The sequence below is a fragment of the Syngnathus acus genome, chromosome 3 (assembly GCF_901709675.1).
Source record: "Syngnathus acus chromosome 3, fSynAcu1.2, whole genome shotgun sequence".
NCBI classification, from domain to species: Eukaryota; Metazoa; Chordata; class Actinopteri; order Syngnathiformes; family Syngnathidae; genus Syngnathus; species Syngnathus acus.
Window position 1 is genome coordinate 2,425,452 of NC_051089.1, and position 22,284 is coordinate 2,447,735.

Here is a 22,284-nt window from a genome sequence, read left to right on the forward strand (position 1 = left end):
TCTGAAAGGCACGTAGCGGAAGTGAAATGTTGACTCTGGCCTTTCCATGAGCAGCAACTTTCCCTGATTTCCTTCACAACAAAATGGACTGGAGCAAAGGTGGTCATGTAAGTCTGTATTTTAACATAATAAATATCTATTACATTTGGCTGGCTTTGCAAAGACACTCTTTTGTCACGTTTTAATTTATTTGTCAGCCTGCTAGCATTGTCGAAGTCGTCTGTCTGCAAGTTCCTTGAAGGCGGAATAACCTGTCCTTCTCTCCACTCACTGTCAGAATGTTAGCTGCAGGTCGCTAGCCTCATGCTAGTAGCTTTACAGTACACACTGTGCACGCTAGTTACTTGACATTTCTTCCTTTGTGTGCACCATTGCTTGTGTTGTCAGCAGGATTTCTACAAACGGGCTTGGTTTGAAGTATTAGAGGGGACTGACAGTGCAGGCGTGCAATCAGTACAGGAGACGTCTTCCTCATATTTATCGATCTGATAATGTTTCCTTGATTCCTGCAAGTGTCTTAAGCCTCATGATGATCTGATGACTTTCAGCAACACAGGAGTAATGTTATTTCTTTCAAAACACGCTTGTCCGCATAATTGTCTATTATGTACCCTAATTAAAATATCCAGTCATTAAAAAAAGATAAATGAATGCAATAAATATTGCAGATGCAAAGGTTCACTTTGCCCACCTAGAAGTCATGTGCAAGTTCAGGGCATCAAGTTCCAACAGCTACCCCAAAAGTGGTTTTGAAATAACGTCTTCCGTCTGTTATTGCAATGAAGCGGATTACATCACAGTTTGGACATTCCTTTTCTGTTTGGATTGTTGCAGATGCACAGTCATGCACATGACAGCTGTCAGGATGGACACTCAGGTCATTCTCACAGTCACGGGCCCAGAGCGGCAGCGTTTGGAGCCATGGGGCTCCCGTTCGTGCCGGCTTTTCACGGACAGTTTGGCAACCACGTGGATGAAGCGTTGGACCTGAGTCTACAGTCGAAGAAACGGTCGCACCTGGATGACAGCAGCAGCTGGGACATAGTGAAGGCATCACAGTAAGATTTTTGGCATGCAGTCGATGAAGACATCGTGAGCATTTCTTTTTTTTAAATAGTCACCACTTGCACTCAAACAAAGCGGCGCCTCGTGTGGGAATCAGGAAGTATGAGAAAAATTCTCTGCTGAGTCATACCTGCGTGCTTATCCAAATGGCCACTCCCTTTTCTCACTGACGTGAGAGCTATTCATATTTGTAATATTTGACTGTCAGGTTTGTAAATGGGACTGTACATCGTAAATATTGCACTGAAGCTAGGTTTGAAGAAAGACTCAAAAGTATATACTCCAAAAACAAAAAAAATGCAATGTTTACATTTTCGAGCACTCTCCTTTTTGGCACGTCGTTGATGTGTCCCTACGAACTCCGTGCAGGTTTGGCATCTTGGATCGCTGTAAGGAGCTGGTGGAGGCCGGGTATGACGTCAGGCAGCTGGACAAGGACAACGTGTCGCTGTTGCACTGGGCGGCCATCAACAATCGCTCGGAGCTAGTCAAGTACAAACATGTGCAAACAATATTCAAATAAATGTGGGATGTAAATTAAAACCATGTTTTTTCTAGGTATTACATTTCTAAAGGAGCAATAGTTGACCAGCTTGGAGGAGACCTGAACTCGACTCCTCTTCAATGGGCCATAAGGTGGCGACCGACACCTTTTGAATATCTTTTATCAATGGGTCGTAGACATATGCTAATAGTAGCCTCTCGGTCCATCTGTCTTCAATAAGATTTTGTGTTTCTGTGAGCAGACAGGGCCACCTGCCCATGGTCATTCAGCTGATAAGGTACGGAGCAGATCCCTCCATCGCAGACGGTGAAGGTTATCGTGCTCTTCATCTCGCCATCCTCTTCCAGCACATGGCCATAGCCGCTTATCTTATGGCTAAGGGGCAGGTCAGCGCCAAAACACCTTTATATTATATTTTACTCTACTATGCTCTTTTTTTTGTCTTAATATTTTTTGATTTTTTTTTGCCTTCCAGGAAGTTGACAGCCCTGACTGCAACGGGCAGACGCCGCTCATGCTAGCAGCCCAGAAGATTATCGGGTACGCTTCAATTGAAGACTTTTAGATTCATTCAAATGGTTTCTAAAAAGTATAGTGACACAAGAAATCCTGAACTGAATCAAGAGAAACATGAAAAAATATTGATCGATGATATCCGGGTGTCCAAATACTTTTGTCCACCACTTCTAGATGATTTTATTGTCTGCTAATGTAACGTGGCTGTTATCAAGAAATTGGAAAATAAATTGTCTTTGCGTCGCAGGCCTGAGCCCACAAACTTTTTAATCAAAAACAACGCTTCGGTGAGCGCCGTGGACAAAGTGAACAGGAACACTCCGCTTCACTGTGCCGTTCTGGCGGGCAACGTGGACGCCGCGTGCATGCTGCTCGAGGCTGGAGCCAGCTTGGATTTGGAAAACATTAACGTGAGCCTCACTCAAAAACACCCGAGTGCCACAAATATGTCGAATCCTTCTTTCCCAGTGTACGTTTCATGTTTTTTTTGTTTTGTCGTACCTCTCACAGGGACACACACCGCTGGAGTTGGCCCACCAGGTGCACAGCCCCCTCCTCATCTTCATGCTCAACCAAGTCCAACAGGAGAGGAGCCGAGCCAACTCGCGCTGTTTACGAATTGTCACCAAATACAAAGTAGGCAAACATCACTACGTTCTACTTTCGCAGACCTAATGTCATTTTTGGTTTTTCTCCTCCCTTCTAGCTGTTTCTTCATTTTATGCTCTCCACCGCCATTTTTGGCTGTTTGGCTGCCATCTTGGATATGAATTCCGACTCCTGGTTGCTCAAAGGGATCCTGCTGGCATGCGTGGTTGGTGCCGTCAGTTTGGCCTCGAGGTTCGGATCTATTTGCTCTTGTAAGATATTTTGCAGGATGTACGTGAAAATATGACCACGACCTGAATCTTTGTGCCTCAACAGGAATCTCCCCAGTGCCATGTTTCAGTCGCTTGTACCAACTCTCATGGCCTCCATCTTCTGGATGCTCGTCACTTGGTGCCTCTGGTTCCTACCGGATATCCTTTGCACGTGCCGTAGAATGTAGGACTATGTTGTCCAGAGTCAGCTTTGAATTTTATTTGAATTCAGAGCTATCCCAGCCAGTAGGCTCTTGTTTCTTAACGTCTGCGCCCCCACATGGCCACAGCGCCACGGTGCAGGTTCTTTTCACGCTCACCGCCACCGCTCTGCTCTACTACTACCTGCGTGCCTGCAAGACTGACCCTGGATTTGTAAAGGCAACTGAGGAGGAGAAGAAAATGGTCAGTTTATTTTTTGGGGGATGATGAGGCTGTTGTCACTAATGTTTTTTTGCCTCTCCAGAATGTCTTGGTGTTGGCTGAGGCCGGCTGTCTGGACCCGAGCATATTCTGCACTTCCTGCATGGTGAGATTTCCAGCAAAACTGCTCGAGCTCGATCACAGAAGCCGCCGTGCAACCGTTGACGCTTTGAATCTCTCTCAGCTTAAGAAACCGGTTCGAGCCAGCCACTGCCAGATATGTGACGCGTGTGTCGCCAAGCAGGACCATCACTCCGTGTGGACCAACTCTTGCATCGGTACAACGGCGTCAAGGGGGAAGGTTCCCGACGAATTTCAATTCCATTTGACTGAAAGCTTTTGCTTTTTTTGCTGGCAGGAGCCAGGAATCATCTTTACTTTATCCTCTTTCTGATCTGCCTTTTGCTCATGGGCGTCTGGATGTTCTACGGTTGCCTCGTGTGTGAGTCAATGCGCCGCTCAGTCGCTCCCGGGCATGCTTCCGTAGCACCCATTTACTACTTTCCTATTAGACAGAGCCACCTCGGGTTGTTTAAAACAGATCACAAATGAGTTCTTGCGTTTCCAGACTGGTCGAAACATTGCATGCCGCAGCACGAGGGGCACGGTCCGCTGGCGGTGGTCTTGGCCGTTGTCGACTGCTCTCCGTGGTTGCTGTGCATCTTTTTCTTGGCCTTATACCACACCTGCTGGTCCAGCTTCATCCTACTCCTGCAGCTCTACCAGGTGAGGTTACCGTGCTGAAGTGTTGTCACCAAAATCCATCCATCCATCTCAATGAACGGATGGTTTTTTTTCTTAGATCGCTTTCCTCGGACTGACCACTGCCGAGAGAATGAGTCTGAGTATACACGCAAGAAAACACAGACAACCCTTGTCCCTGTCCCAAAATCCATACAAGTGAGTTTTTAGTTTGGCCCCATTCTGGTCTAGATTTGTGTCCAATGAATCCATCTCTCCATAGTTTGGGTGTCTTGAGGAACCTGGCGTCCTTCTTCAAGCTGCGCTGCTGCGGCCTCTTCAAACCGGCCATCATCGACTGGACGCAGCAGTTCCCGCCAGGCCGCGACCAACGTTTGTACAAACACATGGACATGGTGTAAATCTCAGGAGAGACCTTAAGCCACCGCTTCGGACCAAAAAAAAAAAAGCACAGGGTCATTATTTATTTTTTTAATTCATCCAAAGGCTCATTATAAAGGGAAATCACTCCAGTGGATTTTCTTTTCTTTTTGTATAGGCCTGTTGCTGCCTTTTTGACCTGTGGAAGTCAAACACATCACTTGCAAATATATTGTAGAAATGTACAATTTTTATTGCCATTTTAAGTTTCTCACGCTTGTTTTTTTAAAAATGGAGAGTAAAGATATTTCTACGTGCTAAGTGTGTTTTGTATAAATGGCATGAGTTTCATAATAAAAGACCACTATGTTATTTCAATAAAAACAACTTGTTCTTAGTCAGGTGTGGGCTCTGAGATTGTCTTTCTCTTTTCACATGCTAAACCAAATTGTATACAAACTTCCATCTGGACTTTTTGACAACTGGAATAATTTCCGGCTCACCCAGAACCCAAAGAGGACAAGCACGATAGAAAGTTGATAGATTTGGTACAAATATCCTTTATTACAAACATAAACCAGAAGAAAGTCAGTGTTTTTATTACTATTCTGGTGTTCCAATGTTAGTTTAAGGCTAGTTCATGTTCATCCTTCTTGACATCCAGTGTTCACTGTCGTTCCTCCAACATGGCAGCGTTGCCCAGTCCAAATCCTTTTGGCCCAAAGTTTTTGGCATAGCAAACTGAGAAGAAAAATAGAAAATAGCACAATAAATTATCCACTTTATGTTACTGCTTGTTTTGAATCATTGTACCTTTACAGTAGATCTCTCCGTCCTTGTCGGTCACTGTGGTCGACTCCAGACTTTTACCACACATAGCACAACGGAAGCACGTTTTATGCCAAGGCTGCAAAAAAAGACAAGTTATTCAGAAATTGTAATGACATCTTAATTTTACACCAAAACTCAAACAGTAATAAGTCATTGAATTTGGCCCAGTCAGAAGTCATGAAAATCAATAGATATTATTTGATCAGTTTATTGAGTGAAACACAATAGCGGATAATGTTGAGCGGACAAAGTCAGAGAGCTATGAAAGTATCTTATCCTATTTTTCTTACCTTTCCTGCTCCCATCACCTTCTCTGCCGCGTAGACAGCTTTGGAGCAGCGAGGGCAGCGGTCAGAGCTACCAAACTTCTGGGAAAACTTGTTAGAAGTGGAGTTTGTGGATGTTTGTCGTGGTTTAGAGCTAGGAAAGAGGAAATAATGGCACTTGAAAAATTAATCATTAATTTGAAAAAGCGGTCTCCAACCACCGGGCCGCGGACCGGTACCGGTCCGTGGATCATTTGGTACCGGGCCGCACAGAAAAAATATATATATATTATATATTATCGACGATCAATTAATTCAGGTCAAGACGTTCGTCCCGGTCACATGGCATGTTTCCCCGGTCGAGCCCGCAAAGTTAGCAAAAATGAGTATGAATTTATTTTGAAAAATATAAAAACAATTACATCCGTCGGCGCACCTATGCCTCTTGACCCAGGTGAATTCAAGTCAAGACGCTCGTCCCGGTCCCGTGCCGAAGCTGAAAACCCAGCTTCCCTTTCCAACGGGATTTTCTGCGGTTACAGCGACCAAAACAAAGCTACGCAGATATTTAATGGTGAGTTTTATTTGTATGCGCTTTGTATTTGTTTTTATGCCAGTCGTATTATTTTATTCCATCGTATTTATATATATATTATGAATTTATTTATTTCTATAAAGGCCGGTCCGTGAAAATATTGTCTGACATGTTACCGGTCCGTGGCGCAAAGAAAGGTTGGGGACCGCTGCATTAATGGACCAATTAATTTAGCATGTTTTGTGAATGAGAGTCACGTGACTGATTGTGTCTGATCCCTCGCTACTTCGCGTTTTGTTTATCGCGGCTTCACTACATCGCGGATTTTTTTCCCAAAGCAAAAAAAGTCAAAATAAAACTTCTAAATTGAGGAAACGTGTCGAACCTTTAGGACAATGTAGTATTGCTCCAAATGTTCGTTTACATTCCTTTAGAAGTCCGTTTTCGCATGTTAGTATTTTGATCATACTCATCAGGCTGCTGGTTGGCATGTTCTCCAACAGGATCTGAGCTGAGAGCTCCAGCCCCTTGGCCGTATCCGTAGCCTTTTGGCCCGTATTTCTTGCCGTAGCAAGATTTGCAGTAGATCTCAGACTCATGCGCGGCTACGGTGGTGCTGTCCAGTCCTTTCCTGCACGTCACTGTGCAGAACAAACAGAAAGGTTGACAGTATGGTCTCCAATACTGCTTTTTCCTGGTATCGACCCGATACCAAGTAAATACAGGGCCAGTATCGCCAATGCCAAACTGTGTAATGATGAATCCGGTGTTGTGGCCTGTTTGACAAAACTGAAACTAGTTTCGATCTGATATTGATACTGGTGTGGTTCTTCTTGATCTAATTAATATGTGTCTGGAAATTATTGCAGTAAGATGACAAATTCAAATTTGGGGAAAAAATATATAATATTGTGTACCATTTGGAGCCTATTATGAAACCATTGTGACCGGGTCTGGCCACGTTGTCAAACTGGAGTGACGGTTAAACAAAGCCAGCAGCTAGCAAGTTTTATCAGTCAGCAGAGCCATTACGCATAGTTAGATATTGCATTTCTATTCATAGCAAGAGATGAAAGTGCGAGGTGAAGCTGGGAGAAAAGACCACCAGTGCGCAGAGGCACGGGCTTATCTTGGAGGCCTTTCAGACATCCCAGTGGAACAAACTAGTCATCACCTAGTCTTTGGTTGCAAGCGAATCTTGTGCAGATAAACAAATACGGTCAAGTATAGGAAGCCTGGACAGCTGCAGATGGTAATGTGACCTCCAAACATGGCAGCATCATGACATTTGCTTTTTTGGGATGATGAGAGGAAAGGCAAAAGTGTTCTTACTGCACATGAAGCAGGTTTTATGGAAGCTCCTCGCATTGCACTGGATCTCCTCTGCATGATAGACTGTCTTCTCGCAGGCTGCACACTTTGCACCCCCTCCCCAGTTTGGCATCTAAGTGAACAAAAATATTTTGGATTGTTTGGGGGGATGTGGTCCAAGTGGGACTTTGTTAAAGCACACGTAAACTACACCGATGGGACAAAATGTTGGTGGAAAAAAATGGGATGGCTTCACAACACTTGTCGAGATGAATTGAAATATTCAGATGGTTATTTTAATTAATTGTAAAAAAAAATTAATTATAATTTTTTTGTATTTATCCAATTAGTATGTAACTGAATACTTAAGTAGTAAATGATGATGTATAAATAAATGCCATGGAAGGTTTACAGAAAATCGACATTGACTTTTAACGGGCAGAGAAAAAAAAATCAATAAACTCTCATCCAGTTTTATTTCCTTGTCACCTTCAGTTAGAGCAGAATTGATTTTGAACAAAAGACCGGAATGTCTCTTAAAGGTCTTTCCCAATGAATACCTTTCAGTGTCTGCCATGTCTAATACCTCACAGCTATGGTATGTGAGCGTTTCTAAATAGAAGCTCGACAGAAGCCAGGATCACAAAAAAAAAAACGATCACAATAAGTGATTGTTATATAAAATAAGTCAGAGCTTACCTTGATTTTCGTCCGTGCGCTTGTGTGGCGTTGCGCGTACTGGACTGGCTTAAATAAGTCCCATCTATCGGTGGTGACGCCTCAATGAAAGTATTCTCCTAAAATAACTTGTGACTGAGCCAAGCCCTCTGACCCTTCATCACAGGCTGAGTGAGGCCTTGACCGTCAGCCGCGCAAACATTTGTTACCGATTTCCAGAGCGACGCGGGTGCCCAGACTCACAGCTGCATGCGGGTTTAGGGATTACCTACGGACAATAAACTAGGGCGAAATTGATGACCGTGTTTTGCCGCGCTGCTATTTTAACACCAGATGAGTTGAATGAATTTAGATGTATTCATCCAAGTGAGAAAGTGGATATTCAGAGTGACTCATATATGAATGCTAGAGAAATCATTTAGTGAGTGAGAGAACTTCTGATTTTGGACTGGAGGTGAGGGTCACCCTCTTAAACAGACAATAACATGGCAAATCAAACAAAAGTACCATTCAAACCTCTTGACAATTTATAATATTCAATTAACCCAATGTGTTTTTTTTTTGTTTTTTTAAATTAGGGAAATATCTGAAGAAACATTATACAAGATAATTTGGACAAATGTCAAAGACACAAACAAGCGACATGATCTCAGACAATGTTTTTTATGTTTGACATATTTTTATGAAGCAGGATATCAGAAATAATTTTTGTATAAATTAAGCAAGTAATCAATATGTCAGATTAAGTCCATATAGAATTCAACAGAAGTATTTTTTACATACTCATTATTTCCATTGTGAAAGGGTAATTGTACACGTACATACTATGTGCAAACATTTCTCTCTTTTTTTAACATTGGCGACGAAGAATCAATCAGGGTGGTTTTTAAAACTTTCAGTCAAAACAAAAAAAAATAACCATCAGATTTAGGCGGGAGTTAGACGAATGGTCTGCTCTTTATCATTTCAGAAATAATCAAACCAATCACACATTAGCATGCCTGAAAAACAAAAGAATGGAAAAATGTCTGCTGCCACGTATTGAATCTCATTTGCACTCCCCAGAAGTCAAGACCATTGCAAAATTCTAAACAAAGTCATGGAGGAAAAAAATAATGCATAAAACCCCCACCCAAGCACAAACATTGTACAGACATCAGAGTGTTTCTTCAGTGTTGACGTCCAGTTTTCTTTGAGGGATGTAAGCAGTTTTAGGGGCCGCCTGTCCACTGGGGGAGACCACTGCAGATGCCAAAGGGGAGAGGGGAACCGGTGTGTGGAAGAAACTGGGCTGGGGGAGTCCTGTCCCTTTGGGGGTAGTCATTAAAGGCTACAAGCAAGGAGAAAAGGCACAATGTTCATGTTGGGTTGGCTTTCAATTGGGTCTCAATCGGTAGCTGTGTGTACCTGTTGAATGCTGATTAGAGCCACCGGGTGCGAGGACTGCTGGACCGTCACGGGCTTGATGAAAACCATCCCTCGCTGCTGCAGAGTCAGAGGGCTGAGCACGGCGTTGGACCGCTCGGGGGTCTGCGGTGAAGCGAAGGTGTTCCCGGGGCTGGAGCCCGATATTAGACCCAGGTTCTGAAGGGTGAAGTTGAGGATGGCGGGACTGGGGCTGTGAAGACGTTGGACCTGCTGGTTCGGGTGCGGAGAGGTGGTTGTAGATGGTCCGTGAAGACGGAAGTTGGTGGGAGTCACTTCCTGGACTGGGGGTGGTCTGGATCCTGTTTGAGGTAGAATACGGTCAGTTTTATACCGCAGCTTTTCAGTCAACGAGCCAGAAATAACCAGAAATAGTTATTTACCCGCAGTAGGTGTTTGGTAGACATAAGCAGGAGTAGATGGCTTGTTGTTTTCTGCTGCAGATCCCTGATTTTCCTTGTACGTGACAACAGGTTGCTGGGTGAGTGGGATCAGGTATCCAGCTGGCACTAAAGTCTGATACGGGTGGAGTAATCAATAATCTGCAATCCAATTGTTTTGGAAGTTTTGTGCGTGTGGTCTCACTTACCTCAGTGTTAATTTGCACGGGTGTGCTTCTGACGGGCGTTAAACCCGTCTCGCAATCAGAAGTCACCGCCTTGTCATCCCTGTCCAGAAAGGTCTCCAAGCTCTGCTCCAGTGTTTGCGCAATCACGTCACTGCCGGGAGTGTTGATGAATTCTGGGTCCAGGTGGAGGGCGCGGGGGGAGGGCCGGTTGGACAGCTGACAGCTGCGAAGAATCTTCAGACGGGCTTGAGGGACGTGAAGTGGCTTTGGGGAGGTGTCCTGTAGTAGTCACATTTTTTTTAATTGCACCCTATCCATTTTTTTTTTTTAATCACATGCAAGCGTGTTTTTCTTACCTTGAGTATGGAGTCAGTCCGTCTGGTTTTGGAAGGGCTGCTCTCCGCAGCCGAGTCCGAACGCAACCGTTTGACCAACGAGGGGCTCTCGTCCGGTGCCCTGGAAGCGGGTTGGATCTTGGCAGTGGAGCTGCGCCCAGTCTTCTCCTCAAAGGTCATGGAGCGTACGGCGTAACTGGTCGGCTGCGGTCTGGCCAGATTGTTGGGCCTGAGAGACGACGGGTGCATATAGACAGCGTAGGGTCGGCCGCCCGACTGCGGGGGTAAAATGACGGGGAAGCACTGCGCCGGGATGTAGGCGACTCTGCCTGAAGGCCAGGAAGCCAGAGGGGTGCCGTGCACGTTTGGGTTCCCGCCAGCCTTCTCGTTTGGAGTTAGGCGGGATGCCTGAGGCGGCTCCGCCGGGATGGAGACGCTAGGCTGAAGCCTCGCAAACGTCGTCATTGTCTCGGCGGCAACTGCCTTTGGATGCTTGCCTCTGGTACTGCAGGAGAAGTCGGCGCAAATACAAAGTGAATAATACATGACATGAGGGAGCGAGGGTAGGAGCTCTAATTTCAATCTATTTATCAAATGTGTGCAAGGAAACTTACGCTGACTCCTGGTCAAGCTTAATCTTGCAAATCGCAGCAAGTTGGGCCATTTTGCTGGGAAAGTCGCTGTCAGCTTGGGGCAGAAAAAAAAGTTAATACTAAAATCAAAATAGCATTGTTGTCCCCACAGAATTTTTTTAGCACCTTTGGCAGGACTGCTGGGAGCTGAGCTGATCTTGCGCCGGTCATCTTGAATGCTCTTGGCCAGCTTCACGAGAGACGGGTGTCGGGTGAAGCTTCGTTTCGCCCCGGGTGGTGATGAAAAGAGGTTTTTGGCACAGTTTTCCACAGAGGGGCGGGACCCCAGCCCCTTTGCTTTATTAGGTGGACACATGGAGGGGGTGCTTGTCACATCTAGAACTGTTGAACAAAATGCAAAATCATTTGAAAGTATGTAACCTTGCGCCCATACAGGAGGTGCAGACCAGAATGTCTTCATACCGTTCACTTGTGGGAGTTCGTTGGGGCCGACCCATTGGAATGCCGGCTTCTTCCCTCGCTCTTCCGTGACGTGGACCTTTTCGATGAGTTTCAGGCTCCGCAGCACATTAGCAATGTCATAAAGTCGCCGCACTTTAGCTAGAGACACAACATAAACAAATGCCGGCTACTTATGACCTGATCTTTTTTTTTTTTTTCTTCAATTGAAGGGACAGTTCAGTTACACTCACTCTTAAATTTGTTCTTGTCCTGATCTGCTTTGGGGTCCTCTCCAATCAGTATTTTGGCAGCCACATCCAGACTGACCACGGGAGGATTAGAAACCAGGAAGAGCATGACAAACTTCTGGCTCATCACTCTCAGAGATTTGTCCTTACGACTATTAACAGAAGCTGCGGACAAAGAGAAATAAATTATAGTCGTGTTGGATTTTTAAATTAAAATAATAGTCGTCCAACCTTACCTGCTTTGAACTCCACTCCAGGTAGCTCCACAAAATTGAGCTCTTTTTGTTCACCGTTCTCCAATTGCATCGACTCTTGGTTTTCCTTCTCGTCACCATCGACGTCAAATTCTTTATCCAGGAAGCGCTGTCTGATCTGCTGCATCTGCTGGCGGTACTTTTGCTCCCCGCCCACCTGCTTGAGAACGGCCAAGGTCTGGGCCAGATTGGTTCGACCGTGCCACGTGTAGCGGTTCTTTGCAGAACGGCTCACGATGTGAAGGCTTTCCAGCACGTTCATGATGTCATATATGCGACGGCGCTCCACATCTGTGGCAGAAAAAAAAAAACATGAAAGATGCAACTGGCAACTTCAAATCATGCGTCTACTCATTCACTTGATTGACATACGGAGTTCAGTGGCCACGTCATCCAGGTAGATTTCATTGTTGGCGGTTGGGTCGGGCCAATCCGGAAAGCAGTCCAGGAATTTATGGCAAAGCAAACCCAGACTCTTTTCTTTTCGGCTTAACAATTTTTCAGACTCATCTCCATTTTCAACACCCTACAAAAGAATAATAACAAAATGTTAGTGCATGGATGTCTGTCACAAGTGTCGGATTTGTATCTAATAATATTCTATACCTGTGAAGAATCAAGAGCTTTGTGAAATTCAGGGTGCGGACACAGTTCCTTCTCTCGGTTCCTAATCTCCGGACTTGCAGCACTGATGAGCATTTTCAAGTTGGAAGTTGGTGTCCACGGATCAACAGACCCTGATTGTCCTGCCTTTTTAGGTGTTGTGAGCGGGGCCATGATAAATTGTAGTTCCCACGTTGTTTTCAAGGATTTACCAAAAGCAAAGGGGCTATTACGCCATCATCCACCTTGGAATAGAAAAGAAAAGAAAATTTCATATTTGAATACCAGAATAACTGTTGCTATTGATGTAAACTCATTTGAAACTTACTAATTGTCTGATTTCAGAATAAAATATGTAACAAAAATACTGTATATCATATTTTCACATTAAATGTCTCAAATCGACATTGTTTCAAAAATATGAATGAAAAACTAAATATCAGTTTGTGGTTGGCCCTTAGTGACGTTCAATCCGTCGAATCAAAGGGCAGCTCCCGCCCTTTTATTCCGAACGAGCCAATGAGAACGCGCCAAACAGGAAGTGAACCGGTTGTCCCGCGCAGGTAAACACTTTTTGAAATCCTTGGCGCGGAATGAGTCGAGAGCGGAAAAAGGCAGAAACGTTCGCAATATTGCGCCAAATTGAGCTCGATACAATGTCAAGACTGCTTCGTTTAAAATATGACTTGTTGTAGAAGAGGGTTGTAACTTGGGGTTACGACAGATCAAGCTGTCGTTTCCAAACGCGCGCTGACGTGTTGGTTTATTCCCCCGCCACGAAACAACTATAACACATCTTATTTCAGTAACAAGTAAAACACACTTAAAATAATTCCATCATCTCAAAAACAAGGACAACACTTACCAAATTCTACAATAAAGCTTCCATCATGGTAATCGAATACTTCAGTCGCGTTGTTTCTGAGGTATATCCAAATGTTTCAAAGAGTATTTGTACATTAAGGGGAAAATGTACGTAAAATATAAGCGCTTGGAGAAACCGAATGGCTTTCAGATCCCAAATCCGCCGAACAAGTTGGGGAAGTTCCTCAGTGGACTAAAGTTGAATCTGAACGTTTAGCGCTGCCGGTTCGCGCATGCGCACTGACGAGCCGCGACACTTCCTCTGCGTGGGTCACGAGACGAATACTGGACAACGTAGCTGATACCAGACATACGCTGTAAAATCGGGGTTTTAATTTTTAATCTTTTTCACATTATATTAAAATCAACATTGCACAGAAAACCATCAGCAGCATTTTCAGTCAAATAAATAAAAGGAAGCCTGATATTCACTTTATTGTGAAATATGAGAAACAACCAAGTCAAAGACCTGTAAACGATTGGTAGATCTCTTTTTCTAAATTAAAAGAGGCCAAGTATGAAATTCAGCAAAATAAAACAGTCTGCTCTCAATGGAACATCATTTAAATATACTTTTCTATGTGGGGGAGTGCACACACCACTTTCACAATTTTAATGAGTTTTTATAGTCTCTCCATTAAAAAAACAACATTATTCTATATGTCTGAAACATTTCAAATACAGTAAATCAGTTGCACACAGTGCCCAGTCTGCAGAGTGTGTTGTGTGTTCACACTATGGAGCTGTCAACAGTGTCGGCCTGCTTGTGGAGGCCATTTTGGTAAGTCAGCAGAGCCATAAGCTCAAAGCTGGGTGTTGTTCTTGTCAAAGTGCCGTTTCGTCTTTGTTCAATTCAAAGGCACTGTTGTCCACATCATAATGTGTCTTTTTTGCTTCTTTTACAGAGCCATCCTCCAGTGATGGAAATTCACAATTTATTTTAATTGATCTAAGGCCACGGGACCTTTTATAGGCTTGGTATCCTGTGGAGAAAAATGCAACAGCTCTGAATTGATCAACATCATCATTGAAATTGCTGTTAAATGTTACATTTATACAACTTTTATTGTCATGAACCTTGATCACTACCTACAGCCTTGTGTCCTCACATATTCTCTGTGTATTTTATTATTTTATGATACAACTAAGGGCACTTGTCTCTCCCAATTCCTAGTTAACCATTTGAACAGCCGTGACTGGTCTTGAACAGTATAAGACTTTCTTTCATTGCCATATTTGGCCGTAACGACTGCTTCTTAACCTCTGCCTGTAACAAAACAGACAATGTGATAGACGAAGAAAAAAAAATGTGGTTAAACGCTCTGTGCAGTCCAATTTTTTTAAGAATCTTTTTGTCTGGTATGCAATGTTCAATAGTGTAAAATCAAAGCCAACAGTTGAGGCACTCCTCGAAGCTTACCTGTAACAATCAGGAAAGACCACACCAGCTGAAAGATGCTATAGAGAATGGGAAAGGCAAACATGATCTCCAGTTCAGCGGGGCTGAAGGACAGCTGGATTATGGTGTTGCACAACTGGGAGTTTTGGAAGCCAGTCTCCACACCAATTGTCCGGCATCTAAAAAACAAACGCAAACTGATACTGCATATGAGCAGAGGAAAACTAAAACACACTTTTTGTGCTGATGCAAAATTATGACCAAGCCAGTAGCCTACTAGTACTTAACATTTTGAAAGTGTTTACATCATGAACTTTACCTGTACCATGGTTGACCCACAAAGCGGGCCAGAAGGAAACCCATCCCAAAACCAATAAAGGGGTAGATAGCCCCGATGATCCAAAGGGAAGGGTTAAAGAGCCAAGAATGCTCGTAAAGAACTACCCCAATCACAGATACGATGACAAGGAAGCTAAAGCCTGTGGCGGCCCCAACCTGGACAAATCATTCACAATGTACAGTAATTATCACTTTGTCGACAGGTAAGTCAAGTCAAGTTTATTTATAGGTACAATCCAAATTCCCACCTTTAGGACCATTTGAGCCATGTGGGGCCACTTATGTTTAATATATATTCCTCCAGTGATTGGGACAAGGACGGCTGCAACAGTGAGACCTGAGGAGGAAACCCAAAATTCATTTTTTTAAATTATTTCAATTTATGGAGGGCAGCGGTTCCCAACCACCGGGGCGCGGACGGGTACCGGTCCGTGGGTCATTCGGTACCGGTCCGCACAGGGAAAAAAAATTATATACGTATATATATATATATTAGTTAGCAAAAATGAGTAAGAATTTATTTTGAAAAATATAAAAAGTTTGGGGGTTCTCTCCCAATTACATCCGTCTTTGCATCTGTCCCTCTTGACACAGGTTAATTCAGGTCAAGACGCTCGTCCCGGTCACATGACATGTTACCTCAGTCGAACTCGCGAAGCTTGCAAAAATGAGTAAGACAAATAGATGTTTGGAAAGAGGAAAAGACGCAATGAGGAGACAGATGAAGAGGCTACAACTTCCAAGAAAAAAAAAGATTAAAATCAAGGCGGAATATCCCGAGATCGCCACAAAAGCTCTGGAAACTGCTTCCTATTTTTGTGAAGCGGAATTTTCTGCAGGTTACAGCGACCAAAACAAGGCTACGGAGCAGATACTAAATGGTGAGTTTTATATCTATGCGCTTTGTATTTTGTTTTATGTCAGTCGTATCATTTTATTTCATCGTATTTATATAAATGTATTATTTATTTATATAAAGGCCGGTCATTTAGTTCATCGTATTTATATACATTTATTATTTATTTATATAAAGGCCGGTCCGTGAAAATATTGTCTGACATGTAACCGGTCCGTGGTGCAAATAAGGTTAGGGACCGCTGATAAAAATAAAAAAATAAAATAAATAAAAAGGAGGCTGACGAGTGCGTAAAACAAGATATTGCTTTGACAGGATTCAGACATCTGGCTGCCAGTACTTAATGTGTTTTGTATATTTACCAATTCTATCGTATGGGATTTGGATGTTGCTTGAATTAGTCCAGGTGGAGGTGTACACAAGCAGACATAGTGGCATCATCCCCAAGGACAAGATGGTGGAGCAGGTTGTCATACTGATACTGAAGAGAAGGGAAATAAAATAGTGATTGATTTTGGGCCCAATAGTCAAAGATGATAGGATAAGTTACTTTGATTCATACAACATAGCAGCAACTCACTTGAGCCAGACACTTCTTACCTTAAGTCCATATCGCCATCCAGGAAAAGGCTGACAATATTGGAAAAGGAGCCTCCAGGGCAGCAACCCAGAATAACGATGACAATGGCCTCAACTGGTTGCACATTGAAGGCAACCGATAAAGCAAATGCAGTGAAAGGCATGATGCCAAATTGAAAGAGGAAACCGATAACAATGCACCAGGGTCTCCTCAAGTGCCCCCAAAACTTTGGGGCCTCCACGGCGCAGCCCATGCTGAACATGATTATTGCCAGCATGACGGTGACCACAATGCTCAACGCCAGACTCAATGTTGACTGAAAGTTATTTGTTGGAACAAGGCAGTTGTCACCTGAGCAGATTGTCGCCTCAGAGAGGCAGGCGGCAAGTTCTGGAGTGGTTTCCGTGAATAGAGACATCTTGGGGATGTAGTGGCAGGAAAAAAAAAAATCTCTGGCTGGTCAACTTTGAGAGACTGGATTTAAATACTTGTCAGCCTGCAATTCTTAGATTTGAATGGACTGAAAGTTTTATTGTTGTTTTCGTTATCCAATAAGATAATGGCGATTTAACGGGCACTGCTCTTTGTCATTGTTATGTATCATAAGGTCAATGTTCACTGCAAACGGTCATAAAAGATGTATTTTTATTATGTGATTGCATCATCATTCTTTTTACTGCTCTTTGGCATTTTAGTAATTTATGGACCGGCATGTCCCTGTTTGAACTGTAGTAGCTAATCTGATTTCTACTTTTGGATTTTAAATTCTCCTGACATATGTGCATTTGACCGCTACGCGGCGCTAAAAGCCTGTCTGCGTCGTGTCGCCATGGAAACCAAGGAGCGTCTTCGACGTTGAGGGAGAAACACACGAGTGACGTCATTTTACATGCGCGAGAGGAAACGCGTGGGACCCCGATGGGTACGTTAGGGACACTTGGTAAATTAGAATACTCAAATTGGTTGCGCGGTCGACGCATTCTCATGCGTATAATAAGAAACAAACCCGGTTGTAGTTCTGTTTCGGCATACTATGCAAGTTTCTCATTCGAACCACGGACTTTCAGAACAATCTTAATTCGTATCTGTCAAGGGTGTACCCCGCCTCTCTCCCACGCAACGACGTAAATTTTCGCAGCCCAGCCCACTCAAAATCTCCGACAGTACCTTAACGCATCATTTGCTCCGTTCACAGACCAGGGGACAGCATCACGCACAAGACATCTTCTCCGCGAGGACGAAACAAACCGAGAAGTTCAAGGTAAGAGTGATTTTTATGAAAAAAGAAAAAAACAATCTTGTCTAGTGTTAGTTAGTCCCCGTAGTTTGTGTGTGCATTATTTTTCTAGCACCTTATAAAAAGCTCAGCCCAGACTATATTTTCGGCGCAGAATGTTCTGCAGGGATGCTGCAGTGTAGCTCCAACCTTCGATAGATTGGAACACTTGAATTCATTCATTTTTAAAATAATAATAAAAAATGCATTATGACCATTCGCCTGAAAATTATTAGAAGACCGAGAAAATCCGACTAAATTTGTCCAAAATGTTTTTACATGCTTGTGGTCAGGTGGAAACGTGCACACCTGAGGCACTCAGACAAATTCTCATTTCCTTTTCCTCTGAAAGCCAATAATAAACAATGAGTCTAATTTATATAAATAAAATTTAACATCATGTAAAAATGGTCATGCGTGACGTTGTGAGTAATGCGCTCAATAGTTTGGCATAAGCGGCCAGCTCCCTGCTAAGCAATTATCATATTTTATAATTTTGCTTTGTGTTTTCTACATGTCTCCTAATATATGACTCAAACTGAATTTATGCAAATTAGAATTATTTTTGATAGATTATACACCCTACAAATAAGACGAAAGACCGGGAGGCTACCTAACTAATGCAAAAATAAATATATATCAGCGCCAGTAATATGTTGCTGTCAATATTTGTATATAAGATTGCCTCAGTGGCCGACCTAAAAAAATTGACATTTAATTTAGTGATTGATTTAATATGACTGCTGAAAGTTAGTTCTGAATCCCAAAATAGTGGTCCACTAATTAGACTTTTGATCACGATTGTGTTAATCTCTTTTGAGATGTGTAATTGTTTTGCTTCGCCTATTGTCTTCCTCTACTCAAGCAGCTGCTCCCTGCCGGACCTTTGAGAGTGGCACCAGCTTTTGCGTGTTGTCTTTCATAATTGGCGAATGCTACTTAGGAGCATCTGAGGCCCGCCCATGTGTTCCTCACTGACTCTTGTCCAAAAGAAAGGATTATGATTATAATACCCTGCAAAATCTCTATGGCGGTCTTGGAAGAGAGGAGAACCCCGCCGTTCTCAGATTTTCTTCATCTGCCTTGACGCTCACTTCAGGCCAGACCGAGAACCGCGTCGAGAAACCGTGAAGGAACGCTATGCGTGTGTCACGGCTGGCGGCTGAGGCGGGACCCTCTCCGAGATTGACTCTCACCTATTTAATGAAGCAAAGTTGATGGACAGACATTTTTCGGATCCATGTTCACGCCCCGCTGCAACGAATCGAGTGGGACCGAAATACCGTGAGTGTGTATTTCACTTGACGACCTGTGCACTAGCGTGAATATTATGGGAAGATGGAGACTGGGGCAGAAGTTTGTGCAAAACAGCACTCCAGGAGGAGAACTGTCCAGCATGGCTTGGAGGACCAAAAAAGGGTGAGTTCTCATTTTTTTGTGTAAGATCTCACATGGCTTTTACACTGTGAATATATTTGCAAAGAAATATCTTTTTCAAAGAAGTCAACATGAACCAGAAAGCTAACTGAGGAGAAAGTATGACGGGACAAATTCCAAACTAAAACGGTGGTGAAAGCATGAAGAATCTCTGAGGTCGTCTTGTGACGCTTTGCGGTTGTGTACGATTACTTGGGCCTTCCACCAAGATGGATGAAGTGGCTCCTTTTCTCCTTTTCAGCTTTGCTCTGCATTTTCCACGCTGTTGAATGTGATGCCCGTTGTCGTTTGAATTATCGTTATTAATGTCTAGTTTGGGTCCTTTCCCCTTTTTTATGTGCAGTATATTGTGCTTATGTTTGGGTGTGGCCTCTGTGCGTTGCTGTTGAAGTCACTTTATTATTTGAAATTATTGATCTGTTTGTGAAATTAATCACCTGGGAATATGTCCAACATGAATTTGAAGTGGCGCATCCGCAGATGCAAAAATGACACAAGCATTTGTGTCCTGTGTTCTCCGAGGCTTGATATTTATGTAATCCCAGCCAAAGTGGCTTTGCGGTTACCATGGTGACCAAACCTAATACCATTCACAAATTGAGTTTTTGCCCTTCTCGTACGCTCAATGAGTTATCCGCAGTGACACGTGTCGTTTCCTTTTGAAGCCTCGCGGCCTCCTCAAAAGCGACATGAGGTCGGACACGGGAATTAGACCGAGCCGATGCTCACCTGAGCCAAGTCAATTGAAAGAGCCAATATGGCAGATTGTATATTATCGGAGTATTACGAGAGGTTTCATATCCCCTGACAATTACCTCGACTGCGTGAGTTCAAGATTCTATACGTGATACCGGCACCGGCGCATGGTAATTGGATTTTGTTCACTTTGTGGCTTTCCTAGCTCCACTGCGCCACACAATCATTTTTTTTGAAGTAGCAATCATGGACAGCAAAGAATGTCGAAACATCTCACTGGGTGATATCAAGGCTTTAGATATGATCCGACGCTCTCACTTGGTAGTACATTAGCATCTTCAAACCTCTTCAGATAACCTCGACAATAGAATGTCGGAAAAGTTAAATAGATTTCCTCTCATAACAAACGAACCCTATATTACATTTGAGTCAGTTTGAAATTGCTAATTTTAGCGTACATTAGCTGAGTAACAAAGATATTGTACTGGAAATTCAAATAAAATGTGTACAGTAGGTTTTGAGAATGTAAAATAAAGAAAATTTGATCTTTACATTAAATGGCATATGAATTCGTTTGGGGGAAGGAGAATTTGACACTAATTGTTCAATCAGAATCGTTGCAAATGTTTTATTTCCTCTTGTTATGACTGACTGCTCATTAAGTGGTGTTTGATGGGTGAGTTTCTTGACAATAATGAGATGTACCGTGAATGGGTGTGGTGCTGACTGCTTGGCTCTCCTAAAATGCGAAGAATGGCAATACTGGCACAGAATACTGCAGTATTCTTGATTTCTTTATTTGCTCATATCTTTATAGTCAGAGGAGCTTCCTGTTAGTGATGATGTGGATGGAAAGTTGACTTTGCTAAATTGCTGATCAAAATTAGCATTCTCTAAACCACTGTGTCAAACTCGAGGCCCCGGGGGCCAGATACGGCCCACCACATCATTTGATGTGACCCGTGAAGACAAATTGTGCATTAAATTCATATTGATTGCTCTTTGAGCAGCTCTGCATTTTCAGTAAGAATCCGCTGCCAATTGTCGGCCAAAGCTTTAGTCATTGGTTGGATTGTGGCCTAGAAAGGGAAAGCTTTGAGGGAGCTGACAATTTGTCATTGAGAAGAGCTTGATTGATTGATTGTCTTGTGCTATCTGAAACTAATTCAAGCAAAGAGCCTGGCGAGTGTTTTTAGCCTTTCCAAAAGTGACATACTGGTTTGTAATAGATAAAAGTTTTTGGCCAATTTCGTATTCAAATTGCATAAACATGCCCCCCCTCCCAGGAAAACAAGTGTTCCTTAACGCATTCCTTGCAAAGCAAAGGAGGCAGCTGCAAAAAGAGAGCGAGCCAGCGTTTGTTTTGCTGAAAGACAACGTTAGCCCATTCATGCAGCACTGACAAGTGTTGGGGGCTTTGGACGCGGGTCAGTGGGCGGAGGTGGGACCCCAGTTGGAGCGTTGGGGGTGGGGTCGGGTGAGATGCTGCAGTCGGGAGGCCGCTCGGCCCCTCTAAAGCCATCTGGCCGTCACCCTGCGCTCTGAGGGAGGATGAAGGACAGGTGGCTGAGACCAGGATGCTTTTTGTGCTTGACTTTTGCAAATCAAAATGATTGCCTCATAGATACGTACTAACGTTTATAAAACGGGGTCTATAGTCGCCGGCATTAGAATGAAGTTAAAAAAAAAAGTTAAAATAAGCGTTTTCAGGACAAAAGTCAGTCAGGAGGGTCATATATACTATATATATATATTATTTATTATGATCATCATCATTCTTTAAATTGTTTAAATATTTTTTTATACATATACATATATATTTTTTTATTTTTTATTTTTGAATAACGTACTCGGTGGCAGTTTCCAATGTTCTATTTCCGTGAGTGTGTCGAGTGTGAGCAGAGAAATGCTGCTGTGAGCGATGCACCCAGCAGGGTGTGTGATGGTCCGGCTCACTCTGCTGGAAAAGAAGTCAACTCGGTGTTTTAAATAGCCTAGACACAAAAAAAAAAAAGTACCTTACGGTGTTACAACTCGAATCCTGTATTTCCTCCTTTTAAGGACAACGTGTCGAACTTGATTTATGAATTTGCATGCTTGTAAACATGGGGGAAAAAAAGCTTCATTTTCTTGTAATTGTAGTTATTCCAGATGTGAGGAATCTAGCATTTCTGTTTGGAATAAATATGAATATATTATAACTTCCCGTTGATGTCTTATTTGATATTTGTATTACATTGGATCTGGCCATCTTGAGGATTAGCCCCAGGAGGTCATTCCGAGCTCGGCAAATTGTTAGCCCTTGCGTGATTTTTGCA

At 43.2% G+C, this 22,284-nt stretch overlaps 5 protein-coding genes across 6 annotated transcripts in view; 2 read left to right on the forward strand and 3 right to left on the reverse strand.

The window, feature by feature from the left end:
- On the forward strand, positions 1-4,828 carry zdhhc13 (zinc finger DHHC-type palmitoyltransferase 13). Its single transcript, XM_037246568.1, has 17 exons — positions 1-107; positions 835-1,058; positions 1,435-1,557; positions 1,624-1,701; positions 1,812-1,956; positions 2,046-2,110; positions 2,334-2,496; positions 2,597-2,722; positions 2,793-2,926; positions 3,011-3,105; positions 3,227-3,351; positions 3,413-3,475; positions 3,554-3,647; positions 3,728-3,811; positions 3,938-4,095; positions 4,172-4,269; positions 4,334-4,828. The coding sequence occupies exons 1-17, from the start codon at positions 84-86 to the stop codon at positions 4,470-4,472; spliced, it is 1,938 nt and encodes a 645-aa protein (XP_037102463.1). The 5' UTR covers positions 1-83; the 3' UTR covers positions 4,473-4,828.
- A 144-nt stretch (positions 4,829-4,972) lies between these two features.
- csrp3 (cysteine and glycine-rich protein 3 (cardiac LIM protein)) lies at positions 4,973-8,221 on the reverse strand. The gene is made up of 6 exons (XM_037246629.1): positions 8,074-8,221; positions 7,396-7,507; positions 6,533-6,704; positions 5,553-5,682; positions 5,245-5,338; positions 4,973-5,172 (listed from the first exon to the last, which is right to left on the reverse strand). Exons 2-6 carry the CDS (start codon positions 7,505-7,507, stop codon positions 5,099-5,101), a joined length of 582 nt encoding a protein of 193 aa, XP_037102524.1. The 5' UTR covers positions 8,074-8,221; the 3' UTR covers positions 4,973-5,098.
- Positions 8,222-9,050: 829 nt separating this feature from the next.
- On the reverse strand, positions 9,051-13,612 carry e2f8 (E2F transcription factor 8). 2 transcript variants are annotated; one of them, XM_037246539.1, is made up of 13 exons: positions 13,385-13,612; positions 12,523-12,764; positions 12,289-12,442; positions 11,899-12,207; positions 11,666-11,827; positions 11,436-11,573; positions 11,139-11,309; positions 10,995-11,067; positions 10,402-10,885; positions 10,067-10,324; positions 9,861-9,993; positions 9,460-9,779; positions 9,051-9,382 (listed from the first exon to the last, which is right to left on the reverse strand). In XM_037246539.1, the coding sequence occupies exons 2-13, from the start codon at positions 12,691-12,693 to the stop codon at positions 9,209-9,211; spliced, it is 2,547 nt and encodes an 848-aa protein (XP_037102434.1). In that variant the 5' UTR covers positions 12,694-12,764; positions 13,385-13,612; the 3' UTR covers positions 9,051-9,208. The 2 variants fall into 2 exon arrangements, with proteins under 2 accessions (XP_037102434.1, XP_037102433.1); XM_037246538.1 differs by having other exon boundaries at positions 11,139-11,354.
- Positions 13,613-14,639: 1,027 nt separating this feature from the next.
- Positions 14,640-16,989, reverse strand: LOC119120822 (ileal sodium/bile acid cotransporter-like). Its single transcript, XM_037248039.1, has 6 exons — positions 16,578-16,989; positions 16,340-16,458; positions 15,370-15,458; positions 15,102-15,277; positions 14,804-14,961; positions 14,640-14,650 (listed from the first exon to the last, which is right to left on the reverse strand). The coding sequence occupies exons 1-6, from the start codon at positions 16,973-16,975 to the stop codon at positions 14,640-14,642; spliced, it is 951 nt and encodes a 316-aa protein (XP_037103934.1). The 5' UTR covers positions 16,976-16,989.
- A 772-nt stretch (positions 16,990-17,761) lies between these two features.
- nav2a (neuron navigator 2a) overlaps positions 17,762-22,284 on the forward strand; it is an 82,371-nt gene continuing 77,848 nt past the window's right edge. The window contains exons 1-2 of the mRNA XM_037246506.1: positions 17,762-17,818; positions 18,702-19,252. Coding sequence (XP_037102401.1) covers positions 19,172-19,252 — 81 coding nt within the window. The 5' untranslated portion in view covers positions 17,762-17,818; positions 18,702-19,171. The remainder of the gene's footprint in view (positions 17,819-18,701; positions 19,253-22,284) is intronic.